General features: G+C 45.2%; 2 protein-coding genes across 2 annotated transcripts; both read right to left on the bottom strand.

The window, feature by feature from the left end:
- Positions 1 to 744: 744 nt before the first annotated feature.
- On the bottom strand, positions 745 to 2,875 carry PSV08DRAFT_367850 (uncharacterized protein; the record flags this gene model as incomplete). The annotated part of the gene is made up of 8 exons (XM_066093131.1): positions 745 to 864; positions 908 to 1,024; positions 1,085 to 1,474; positions 1,511 to 1,579; positions 1,679 to 1,702; positions 1,823 to 1,872; positions 1,939 to 2,503; positions 2,537 to 2,875. The coding sequence occupies 8 exons, from the start codon at positions 2,873 to 2,875 to the stop codon at positions 745 to 747; spliced, it is 1,674 nt and encodes a 557-aa protein (XP_065949689.1).
- Positions 2,876 to 8,300: 5,425 nt separating this feature from the next.
- PSV08DRAFT_367849 (heterokaryon incompatibility protein-domain-containing protein) lies at positions 8,301 to 9,723 on the bottom strand (the record flags this gene model as incomplete). The annotated part of the gene is made up of 2 exons (XM_014217424.1): positions 8,301 to 9,021; positions 9,074 to 9,723. 2 exons carry the CDS (start codon positions 9,721 to 9,723, stop codon positions 8,301 to 8,303), a joined length of 1,371 nt encoding a protein of 456 aa, XP_014072899.1.
- Positions 9,724 to 13,070: the final 3,347 nt, after the last annotated feature.

Below are 13,070 nucleotides of genomic sequence, written 5' to 3'. Positions count from 1 at the left end.
TTGTTCAATCAAAATGTCCCTAGTGTTGGTAACCGTGTTGTGTGCTTCCTCAACAAACGGTTAGCTGCATCATTGTCGTGTTTACTAACAACGTGTTGTCACTCTTCCAGCATTCTTGTGAGACAGTTCTCGTTTTCGTGTCTAGACAGATATATGAGCTGTACTTCCATGGGAATCTCTCTACTACAGCGACGTAGTTGCTCTCAATTTTGGTACTTGTATTGGCTTTCTGAGCTGCACCCTAGAGGTTGACTGCGGAAAGTTACAGCCAGTTGTTCTGTCACGCGATGCCGAGGTATGATGAATATTATCCTAGGTGGCTTTCTGGGAGAGTAACTCGAAACAGCCTACATGGCTTAATAGCTCAATGTGTTCTTGAGCTCTCGCATGAGACCAACCAAAACTATACTACCTATATCGAAGAGCCGGGACAAGGAGACTCTGAAGTTATAATTAGTCATAGTTATCAAGAACGAGAGCACCTACTGCTTCCGCATGGCGATCACGGGTACCAATACCGACGTCGAGAACGCAAAGGCGGTCTGTTCCCAGGCAGTCTTGTATAGGAGCACGAGGGATGATCCTGACCTGTATCACACTGTTTACGACAGCCTTACACATATGGTTTTCTTATGCCGATGTAACCCCTTAAAGGAAGACATTGAGGACGTGTAATGTGAGCAGTCGAATGATTACAGATATACCAAAGGAGTGACTTTGCAGCCTCATGCCGGCCGTAGGAGTCTAATTCACTCGTAATATTCTACATGAGAACCGGATTGCCATGAATATCAGCCTATTGTATGAAAATCTACAGGCGGGGCGCCAAAAGACGCAAAATCGCTGGGTTACTGTGGGCAGATGCTATACCCAACAGATTTTCACGTTCGGAATTTCGGCTTAGAACGTCTAATTCTAAGCACATCCCATCGAGCAAATATTCTAGTGCAACGACATGGTTTCCCAGTATAGCTTCACTGATTGGTCGTGAGTTACGCCACAATTTAGTTTTCAGCACTTCTATCTATTTTGCTTGGTTTAACAACCGCTGAATCATTGGTAAATAACCAGCCTGGGCCGCTACGCAAAGAAGCTCGTTACCCCACTGCCTATCTACAAGTGTGTCCAGCACACTATCTACAAGATCAAAAGCTTCTGCCCAATTCTCATGGCGAGATCTAGATTGGAACCATCTCTTAATAATGAGTTGGAAGAACTGAAGATCCTGAAGTTGATGATAGATCTTGCCATTGAAGAAGAGTATTCTAAGCTTTGATAGATCACCCCACTGCAATATTTGATCGGCAGCATTTAAGGCTGTTGAAGGAAGGTAATTGTCTGCATTAAAATCTGAATTCTCGAGCATGTAGTAGAGGATTGAATCTGAGCCGTAAAGTGAAGCAATGCTAAGAGGATCGTGTAAACGACTATTAAAATCGAATCTGGCCTTAATCGCGCAGCCTGGGCGACAATTCTGATTGATCTAGTTATGCAGTCGCATCGAGCCCACTTGATACAATCTTTGTAGCTTTCCTAAATATGGAAAAGGTTCGTTTCCGATGGCGCTAAAATGTTTGAGCTAGTGGCTGGATGCGTAAACGAAGAATTCACTAAAGCTACGCTTAGTCGGGTCATAGCGTATTATGTCTTCTTTCCACACTTCCTATGTACAATTAACATCGTACTCGAAAGATTTTTGGTTCTTAAATAGGTTAACTTCTTAAGGGAGCTCGTTGATTGCGATTTGCTTATTAGAGAAGAGTGGGATAGTGCCAATTTCTTGCAACAGAAGATATTTTATGTATATTTCTAACATAAACACTTCTAAACGCTTAGTTCGAGGAGCATTAGGCGCTGTCGATATATCGAATTCTTTGAGATGTGACTAGTCTCGTATTATGAATTCCTTCACCGACTGATGAACAAGTTGGACCTAACGCTTTCTGAGATCTGTAAAATCTACTCGAGTGATGAATGGATATATTAGGCTTATCACTCTCTGATGGTCTACAGATTCTGCGAGAGCAGTGACAGTGTTGATGTCGTGGTGGTTAACAGCCAACGCTACAGCCCAAGTAAGCTCTTGGATACTGAGAGGCCTACATGCAGCTGCGAGAAGCTTCAAAGCTAAAGCTGCGAGCTCTCGATTTTTGGTATCATTTGACGAGTTTCGTGAGAGTAAAGTCGTATAAAGCTCTGAAAGGTGGCCTGGCAAAGACATATTGCCTAGGAATAGTCGCATTGGTGCGAGCGCGTTGATCTTGCGTACTTTAATGAGTTCAACAGTCATTTTCGTCCAAATGGCACTTCCTTGCGCGGAACGAGACAAACTTTCGACAATAAGTTCCCTGACAGTCTCTGACAAATAGGGCAATTGCTTCTGCACTGTATGCCGGACGATGATAGTATCTCTGTAAATGCTGGACTCTATAGAGATTTTAGTCGTTTTTCCGAGCTGCGCTATAATTTTCTCTTTAGGTCGTGAAGATAAGAGAATCTTAAGCTGTGGGGTTTTCTTCAGCAAGTCTTCTAGTACTCGCAAAAGTGTTCTTCTTGAGATTCTGTCGCACTCATCAAGTCTATCGATGATAATGAAGAGCATACGATCGAATGTCGCCATAACCAATTCTAAAAATTCTCCTAGCTTGCTGGCACTTGTTGCTGGCTCAAGGGTTTCGGAAGTTTGATTTTCTTTGTACCATTCGTAAAATGTCTTCTTTAGGCCAGGTAGCTGTTTAAGAAGCGCGAGAATTAGTCCTGATAAGATGTTGACGACTTGTCCACTTCCGTCGTCTTGGCAGTAGTAGTAGCACACCTTCGGCCTAGGTATCTGGTATGCATTCTTTTGATTCAACTTATCTACAACGAATGCCATAGTAACCGTTTTGCCGTAGCTCATTTTACTAAGAACTACTAGTTGTTGAGATTTGGAGGTTTTATACCATTGGATAAAGTTAGGATGCTCGAGTAGGAACCTGTAAGCCTTATCGCTTCGAAGCTCTTTTAAATGGTTGTGGTATCGGACCTGCTGATTCAATCGGCTGCTGTCTAGCCATCTGGCAACTGGAATTGCATTAGTGTGTATCTATCGTGCATAGGTCAGCACTAACTTACTCTTACGATTATAAAGCATAGACTTGATATCCTTAACAATCTCTTATGTAGATTTCTCGATAAGTTTTCGAAGAACTTCGGCACGTCCTAAGAAGTCTTGGATGATGTTTGGCAGACGATTAGTCTCTAAAACTATCTTTATCACCAACTTCCTTCCTCTCTGTATGAGTATATCGTAGGCAACCCTGTAAAATTCCAGGAGCTTTTGGTAAACATAAACAAGTGCCTATAGAGTGTTAGAGAGCCGTCAGAAATTTGTGAGACGAGTTACCTCATGAATGTTAGTCTTATTCACTCTCTGTCTAAGCGTGTCGCAATTATTAATATAGGAAATTTGCTTCAACATCTCACTAATTTGCTTTGCAAATTCTAAATCTGTAGTTGCTAAGGTTATTGCAATCTATGTCCAATTAGGTTAGTTATAATCGTTTCGTGAATGCCAAAATCTAATGTTATACGTACTGCTGTTACACTCCTAGCAACACCAATGATGGTTGACGCTGTTGGATCCAAATTACTAAGAGGAGACGCTAGGTCTAATGTAAGCTTGAATCTTTCGAGCGGTACCTGTATAGAGCGTAGATAGGCCACACCGCGCAGGAAAGCTGATTGTTGAGTTTTTTCTTTATTAATGCCTTTAAGTTCTGCAAACAGCTGGGTAGTACTGCTGCTCGCGAGAATGGCTATATTAATGTTCTTTCTAAGACTTTCTACAGCCTCACGATATGCTTTACTCTAAAGATTAGATGATGGGATTGTACACCGAGTGTCGTGTTCGAGGTTTGATGGATTGAGAGATTGCGCGAGGTGATCTGAATGGAGACAGATTTAACTTATTCAGGCCTAGACACTATTAGAACCAGCTACAGTCGAGTTCGTCAACACTCCATTCGCTTATAAGTAGGAATTCCTTGCTTGTTTAGCTAAATACACTAGATAATATGTAGAACTAACTAAGATATATCAAGGTTCTGCAGCGATGTTGTTTGGCCATTATCAGGATGGTGGAGTTTCCGACGAAAACGATGTAACTTCTCTAAAAGACCATGCCTAAAGCTCCTGCTTCAAGAAGATGTAGAGGACGCCATAGAAGCATAGTCTTAAGAAGTTAGGTCTCTTATCGCCCTAACGGAACGGACCGTATATGGGCAGCAGGAGGGCAAAAGGCATCTACGAGGGCAAAAGGCCATATTAACCGCCAGGGAGGTACCCCGCACATTGTTAAGTCTTAACGTTATCAGGCAAGTGCTAGTCATTGTCGGCGCTTAACATTTACGAGTGCACAGACACGCCAATTTTAGCTCCCCAATAGAACCGCAAAGCTAAGGATTTAGATTGCAGTCGCAGTGTCTAAAGAAGGTCCTATTCAATAACTAGCAGATCTTTAGAGTTAGAATCATATCGCTCTTAGGTAGATTAATTATTTAATTATATCCTGCTCGGCTTGAGTCGCGACATCCAGGGCTGCAGATAGGTATTGTGCCGAGCGGCGAAGTGCCCAGACGACAAAGCGCAGCACCACCGAACACTGTCACCACCAAAAAGCTGAGGCTATAAAGCACCACACAAAAACGTTTATCAAAAGATTCCTTATTAGGCCATGCAGATAGTTCACTTGTTATGTTCTGGCTAATAATTTGATATCGCAGCCACGCCACGTTCGCACAGGTGGTGGGCTACTCAAGTGATCTAATGACTTACCACCACTACTACGGATCATTGGCGGTTGTTTCTCTTCGAAAGCTTTGCGCGAACTTCAAAACTATTCTTCTTATCTCTTCTAGAAGCTTCAAGAATTTCTTAAAGTCATTTTGCAGATCTGCGAGCCGCTCGCTCAGCGGCTGCAATTGCCCTCCAATCCTCTTTCAGCAACTTTGCCTCCACCCGAGCACGACGCTGTGCATCGTAATCTTGCTCCTTTTTAAGCTCTACCTCATCTTAAGTCTTTATTATAGTAGCGTTCTAGTGTTGTTATCGCTCTTAATCACACTACTTCTTCTTATAGAGCTCGCGAGTTTCTCGAATCTTCCGTGGTAACCAGAAACTAGCTCCATTATAAAAATCACCGGGCTGCTGCATTATTCCCAGTTATGGTCGATTCTCAATCTTTCGCTCATAGAGTAGAGCTTCTTTTAGCTTCTTGTCTTTGCGCTAGGCAAGCTTCCAGCGGGTGGATGGCCTTACGACCGTCCAATCAAACTGCGAGATCTTTCTCCTCTCTTTTTAACTAACAGCGCAGTCAATAAACTCTCTAGTTTTTCACTAATTAAAAGTACATAGAGCGGACAAATCCATATCACTTCAATAAGCTATAGTCTAGGACTCCCAGAGTAATATTAAATTAAGCTAAATTTCTACGCAGAAGTATGGAGTAGAACTATATTTTATTTTCATGTCAGCTCTACGACCATTACGATCTGTCGCAGGGACTAGTTTTAGTTTAAGAAGATCTAGATAGCGCCGATAGAGCGAAAAACTCAATAGCAACTAATCTATTCCCACGCATTCTTTTAATGCAAGGGACTGCTTTTCAACATACAATAGCTATTAATTAACATATGCTGTCCCTAATCGTAGCTACGTACGGTGGAGGCAGCGTCGAAGTATCCGTAGAGCATTAAAAAACAAGGCAAATTAACGCTCGCTAGGAACACATTTCTCTTAGAGCATACGTAATGCTAGTAGAAGCCTGCCTTAATAAGAAGTCTGCTAAGGCTGCTATTATTGCGTTATATAGTTATCAGCGCAGACAGAGACGCAATAGATTGGTAGAGTGGGCCACTTTTAGACGTGGGCCACTTACTAATAACATTCCCCCTCGCGTGACGCGAAACTCTGTAGGACAAGAACAACCAATAAGACATAGCAGTGCGTCAGAAAACCTATCGTCTTTGCGTTCTCGTTAGTCACTCTCAGCACACAAAACTTCTCGGCACACAAAGAGTAACGTTAGTAGAACACGTCATCTCAGTAGTCAGTAAGCGCCGTAGCCGGTCAGATCATCGTCCAATCTTAAAATTTGAAAGTTGGCAGCCTTAGCAAATGTCAGCCCCTCAAAGTTGTCGAAGTATCAATTACCTACTTTTTCTAATCAACTCGAAATCTTCTATAATGTTTACCTAGGTTGCGACAGTCGGCGAGGCTTTCTTTACACTAGAGCGGTCCTTGTCCCATAGTCCACAACTCGTCATAGGTTCCTGCCAGAACGAAAACCCATCTCCAACACGCACAACTACGGCCAACTTCTTCGATTTACCAAAGAAGGCGCGCGAGAATATCTACAAGAGACTCCTCATCTTACGAAGTCCGATTTATATCTTCCAAGAGCCGAACTCCCCTATAGAGAGCTTTACGCCCAACAGACCTTTTCAATAGCTTGCTTTGCTACGTACCAATCGACAGATACACACGGAATCCAGCGCAGTACTCTATAGAATAAATCAATTTCATCTCGTAGAAATCACGCCAATTCAAGCCAACCTCCTGAAATCGTTTTTAGCTTACATTGGTCCCGCAAATTCAGCCTCATTATCTTATCTATGCGTCAATTTTCCGGTCGCAGAACGCTTGGGTGGCCAAACAGGAATAATTAAGCTCACCACCAACAGTACACAGACCTTAAGACTATATCGCGACAAATACGCTCAGCTATCGACCCTAGAAACTATTATACACTACAAAAATTCTAGATTATTCAGGGAGTCAGACGACTTTCTTCAAAATGCGCTACCGTTCATCGATAAACAATTAAGAACTATCCCCTCATTACACAAGATCATTGTCCAGTTTCTTAATTTCCATAAGATACCAACTGCCTTCGCAAAGGATTTAATAGAAGGGCTTAGGTAGATAGTGGTACTTCGTGGTTGAACCAATCCTGGCGGTCAACATGATAAGGGTTTTTTGTGATTCTCCCTAGATATATAAGGATGCCCAGTGGTTTTATTAGTCCATCTTACGCGTTAGCGAAATTCAAACATCATCAGCGCAAAGTGGTACTTAAGTATTCCTTTATTTACATCACATAATGTTAGAGATATTATACTGCTTAATCTAACTGCTGGCATCACGCTTTTTTTCTACATAACCCTCTACTCTTCTTTTGCCTCCTGTCACTCCTTACGCCCTATTTGTCTCTAGACTCTTATCTGCTAGCTTTAAGTAGACGTTATTTAATTACACAAGAATATGTTACGTTAAGCGCGGAACGGTGCATAGTAGCGCCAGTGCGGAACGGTACGTGCTAATGCTAACGCGGAACGGTGCGTGCTAACGCTAACGCGGAACGGGGCGTACTAACGCTAATACAAAACTAAGTCTAATCAACGTCCTTCCCTACATAGCGTGACACCCTAGGTCACTGCTAATAGGACGGACATTAGTAGAAATAGCGCGAATCTTTTCAAGAATTTTGTATCATCGTGGAGCTTTCTAATACAGACTCAAACAATAAGCAAGTAAGTAATTAACGTCCATCCCTGCGTGGCGGGACACCCTGTGTGGCGGGACACTTTCCCTTCCGGACCTTCGGCGTCAAGCCAGCGTGACTGCGTGAAGTTGAGCTTGACGCACTTTACCCTACGCATATTATTCTTCAAGTGTGCTAGGTTCCGATAAGCGAAAGCGCGGTGTTTGTTGTGCTGTCAGTCGTTCTGTTAATGGCGTCTACCACCCCTCTCCTAGTATCCCCTGTTAGTTCGCGACAATGAATCTTTATCAAGTACTCGGAGGACTATGAAGGAAGCACAGATGTTAAGGATTAGAATCGCAGCCTCTAAAGATTGAGTTAAGGTGGGGAATGTATATTCCGGCAGTTTCTCCGCGCGCACAGCGAGATTGTCAAATCCATCTGACAGTGCACAGAGCTACAGCTGCTCTTGGCATGCCGTAATAGCGTGCTCAGATGTCTCTGGAGCTGTGGCGCAGGCTGGCTGGGCCCTGGAAGCGTCCAATTACCACAAGCCACATATGCAGATTCCTTGGCCCGCGTCACCCGACAATTAGCTGCTATCCCGTAATGCCGTTGAATTCACGATGCACTAATTTTCGTATACACAGCGACTCTTTGTTTGGAGACAGATAAAGCTTACAACAAATTCAAACGTAAGGACTAGTGTACTATAAACCAAAGCATACGCCTGGGTCAACATTAACCCGTTTCTCCATGGTTTTGAAACGCGGTGTATTCATACCACTCGCACATTGGCCTGGATTCTCACAAGACAGTTCTTTGCCACCTCCCCCATCCCAACTCGCTTATACTCGCCGGCCTCAGTAGTGGGTCTGACAAGTAATATGTAGTAGTTCTCGCCGTTCACCATGCTTCCTACAACAATGCAGTGTTCCTCAAGCAGATTCTTGCCATCCTCAACATCGTAACAGATCCATCCTCTGTTTGTCTCAGGTTCTGAAAGGCTGAAAACAGCATAACGACTACCGTCCAATCTCATCTGGCAATCCTGGAACACTCCTACGTCGGCGATTAACGCATGGTCGCAATCGCGCTCCTTGTCGAAGCGAAGACTGGTAACCCAACATCCACTGCCAAAAGGCAGCTTCGTCTTATCCTGGAAGCGAATGCCTCCGTGGTATGCCATCCATGACCACGATGGCACATAGCTCTCATGCTCTATCTTCTGCAGCTTGCGATCAGACGCGTGCCAAAGAAGATTTCGGTGAAGGTATTTCTCTAAAGTACCATATCTGCCTTCACAGTGTATCGTGCGAGCGATACGAGTATGCAACCCAGACATTGCGGCGCACTTGTCAGTTTTGATTGTGAGTTCTCGCTCGGAGTAGTCTTGAATGAGTAAGCGAATGAACTCTTCAGTGTCTCCGGGACCTGAGAAGACGAGCCGGCTTGGAAAGTTTGGATCGAGCGTGAAGTCTTTGTTCCGGAATGGCTGACTGGAGAGATACAGTCAGGCTCTTGTTAGCCAAGATGTTGCAAGGAACTTACCATTCTAGCTTAACAAGGTTCTCGCAGTAGACACCTTGTCCACACTCAAAGTAAATTTGCTTAGCGGTGAAATGAATCGTTCGTCGTGCCAGCACGCTTTCTTGCAGCACCCATGCTCGCCTGTTAAGTTCCGCCTTCCCCACATCAATGTCAAAGTCATCAATGTCTGTGCTGACATAGAATTTCTGCCCCGCAGCACTCTCAACATACAGAGATTCAGTGTTCCAAGCTCGCTTAAGAAAACCCGTGTTCCCGTTTTTAGCCGAAGTCGCAGCAATTGTGCAGTAAGCGGCTGAGAAGACTGTTTCCATGCGCTTAAATTCGCGACGCCAGTCTTTGCCTTCATCTCCATGTTGAACGATGCAGAGAGAATCGATCCACAAATACGGGATGCGCAGCTGGCGCGTCGCTTCGACAGCATCCTGGAAAGTTTTTGGCAGATCAGACAGACTGAATTTTTTAAGTCGTGCGTCAACATTTTCCTGGGATGTACGGATAGTCTTTTCCTCTTTGTCGAAGTCGTCACCCCATCGATGCGACAAGGCAATGTACTTCGTCCCAGCTTGAAGCTGTGAGCCAAGATCGAGACGCAAGAGATCAGGTGGGTCGTCCACGGCGCCGACGTAGAGGAGTCGTGTTGGCAACGGCATGTAGTCTTTGAAGTGATTCTTGCTGCATTCGTGGTTGTTGTCACACCATTCAAGCCATGCGCGCAGCAGCCCAAAGTCCGGACAGTTGTTAACGGTTCGTGAAATTGGCAGGCCAAGTGGAATGCCGTTCGATGATTGACCTTGGCCAGCTGCGTAGGATGTATGGGTCAGTATTGTTTCTGGCTTGTACATGAGAAGTTCAGGACGGACCTGTATCACGACAAAGCCGGAGAAGATGTGCGCCTGTTATTTCTTCCCGTAATGCTGAGCCTTGTCGCACTATGTTAATATCTGCATTTTCCTCGCTCCGCCCTTCATAACACACTTGACGAAGCAGTAGTGCACAAATTCGACAACCTTGTGCAGCAGCAGGGCATGTTGCTTGTGATGTATCGTCTAGCAGCGCGCTGCAGCGATCGCAGCACTGAATTGGGGAGGACAATAGGCGGGTCGAAGTTTTAATCTGTGATTCTGCGAAGCCATCGCGGCCTGCGATGGCCCAATCGTTGTACTATGCTAATGTTAAGGGCATGCCGGTGCAATAGACAAGTCAACTAACAGACTACACCACCAGACACAGCAAGATTAGCAGCAGCCTCGCGCTTTAACATTTGCAGGTCTACTTACTAACTACACCACCAGACACAGCAAGATTAGCAGCAGCCTCGCGCTTCAGCATTTGCAGGTCTACTTACTAACTACACCACCAGACACAGCAAGATTAGCAGCAGCCTCGCGCTTCAGCATTTGCAGGTCTACTTACTGCCTACACCACCAGACATAGCAAGATTAGCAGCAGCCTCGCGCTTTAGCGTTTGTAGGTCTACTTACACCCTACACCACCAGACACAGCAAGATTAGCAGCAGCCTCGCGCTTCAGCGTTTGCAGGTCTACTTACACGCTACACCACCAGATATAGTAAGATTAGCAGTAGCCTCGCGCTTTGGTATTTGCAGGTCTACTTACACGCTACACCACCAGACACAGCAAGATTAGCAGCAGCCTCGCGCTTTAACATTTGCAGGTCTACTTACTGCCTACACCACCAGACACAGCAAGATTAGCAGCAGCCTCGCGATTCAGCATTTATAGATCTACTTACTGCCTACACCACCAGATACAGCAAGATTAGCAGCAGCCTCGCGATTCAGCATTTATAGATCTACTTACTGCCTACACCACCAGATACAGCAAGATTAGCAGCAGCCTCGCGCTTCAGCATTTATAGGTCTACTTACCTTCTACACCACCAGACATAGTAAGATTAACAGCAGCCTCGCGCTTTAGCGTTTGTAGGTCTACTTACAAACTACACCACCAGACATAGTAAGATTAGCAGCAGCCTCGCGCTTTAGCGTTTATAGGTCTACTTACACGCTACACCACCAGATACAGCAATATTAGCAGTAGCCTCACGCTTTGGTATTTACAGGTCTACTTACACGCTACACCACCAGACACAGCAATATTAGCAGCAGCCTCACGCTTTAGCGTTTACAGGTCTACTTACCTCCTACACCACCAGACATAGCAAGATTAGCAGCAGCCTCACGCTTTAGTAGTTGCAGGTCTACTTACCTCCTACACCACCAGATACAGCAAAATTAGCAGCAGCCTCGCGCTTCAGCGTTTGCAGGTCTACTTACTGCCTACACCACCAGACATAGTAAGATTAGCAGCAGCCTCGCGCTTTAGCGTTTGTAGGTCTACTTACACCCTACACCACCAGACACAGCAAGATTAGCAGCAGCCTCGCGATTCAGCATTTATAGATCTACTTACACGCTACACCACCAGATACAGCAAGATTAGCAGCAGCCTCGCGCTTCAGCATTTATAGGTCTACTTACTGCCTACACCACCAGACACAGCAAGATTAGCAGCAGCCTCGCGATTCAGCGTTTGCAGGTCTACTTACTGCCTACACCACCAGATACAGCAAGATTAGCAGCAGCCTCGCGCTTCAGCGTTTGCAGGTCTACTTACACGCTACACCACCAGACATAGCAAGATTAGTAGCAGCCTCGCGCTTTAGCGTTTACAGGTCTACTTACTACCTACACCACCAGACACAGCAAGATTAGCAGCAGCCTCGCGCTTTAGCATTTACAGGTCTACTTACTAACTACACCACCAGATACAGCAAGATTAGCAGCAGCCTCGCGCTTTAGCGTTTACAGGTCTACTTACACCCTACACCACCAGACACAGCAAGATTAGCAGCAGCCTCGCGCTTTAGCGTTTATAGGTCTACTTACACCCTACACCACCAGACACAGCAAGATTAGCAGCAACCTCGCGCTTTAGCGTTTACAGGTCCACATACTTCCTACACCATGTTCGTCAGTGTTAATTTGTAGAACACACAGGAGCCTAGTTACTCTCTACATATCTATAGTCAGCTCCAGCTTACGTCTGCTAGCGTTACAGACATACCTTAAACGAACTACTGTTCCACTGATCGTCGAACATTGCGATAGTTCTATCCGGGATTGCAAAATCAGTGTGAACTCACTCAGACGTTGACCTAGGCTGTGGAGTAGCGGGGTAAGTAAGTTAGATCCGCTGCTGCCTAAACCAAAGACAGCGGGGCAGCTGGTGACTAAATCGCTAGGTAACTGCGTGCAGCTTAAAGTGGGACCAAAGACCAGAGGCACGTGGCCGTCGTGGATGCTTCTAGAACCCAGCCAGCCTGCGCCACAGCTCCAGAGACATCTGAGCACGCTACTGCATGCCAAGAGTAGCCAGAGCTCTGTGCCTTGTCAGACGACTTTTGGCTGTCTTGCTGTCTTGCGGAGAAACAGCCGGGATGCACATTCTCTATCTCACATTAACACTTGAAGCCTACCATCTTAATCGTCAAGATCTCGTCTTCCTTCTTACACTTTTGAACACTGACCAGAGATACGCTGTCGTATGTGAACAGGGGGGTACTCGTAAGGGGTTGGTAGACGCCATCAATAGAACGATCAACAGCACGTCCGACAGCGCGCTCTCCCTGCTCGGAGGCTAATGTACTCAAAGAATAACATATATAGGTCAAAGTGCTTTAAGTTTGACTTCATGCAGTCGTGCTGGCCTGATGCCGAAGGGCCGGATGAAAAGGTGTCCCATTACACAGGGTGTCCCGCCACGCAGGGATGGACGTTATTTCACTTCCTTATTCATAACAGCGTAACTTCATTATTATCATTTCATTATAGTCTATGTAGCTTATAGCGATGTAAGACTTTGGCTAGACAGTGCGACTTTAATACGGTTAGGCATCGGACAATTGCAAAATTCGCATCTATCTTGCCAACATAATCTATTATTCAGTCATCGGGGCTTTCCCATTTGCTTCCAC

The sequence above is a fragment of the Bipolaris maydis genome, assembly GCF_028858645.1.
Source record: "Bipolaris maydis strain C4 unplaced genomic scaffold PSV08scaffold_2, whole genome shotgun sequence".
Taxonomy (NCBI): domain Eukaryota; kingdom Fungi; phylum Ascomycota; class Dothideomycetes; order Pleosporales; family Pleosporaceae; genus Bipolaris; species Bipolaris maydis.
The sequence above is the reverse complement of the archived record's forward strand: the minus strand, read 5'-3'. Positions and strand labels throughout refer to the sequence as shown.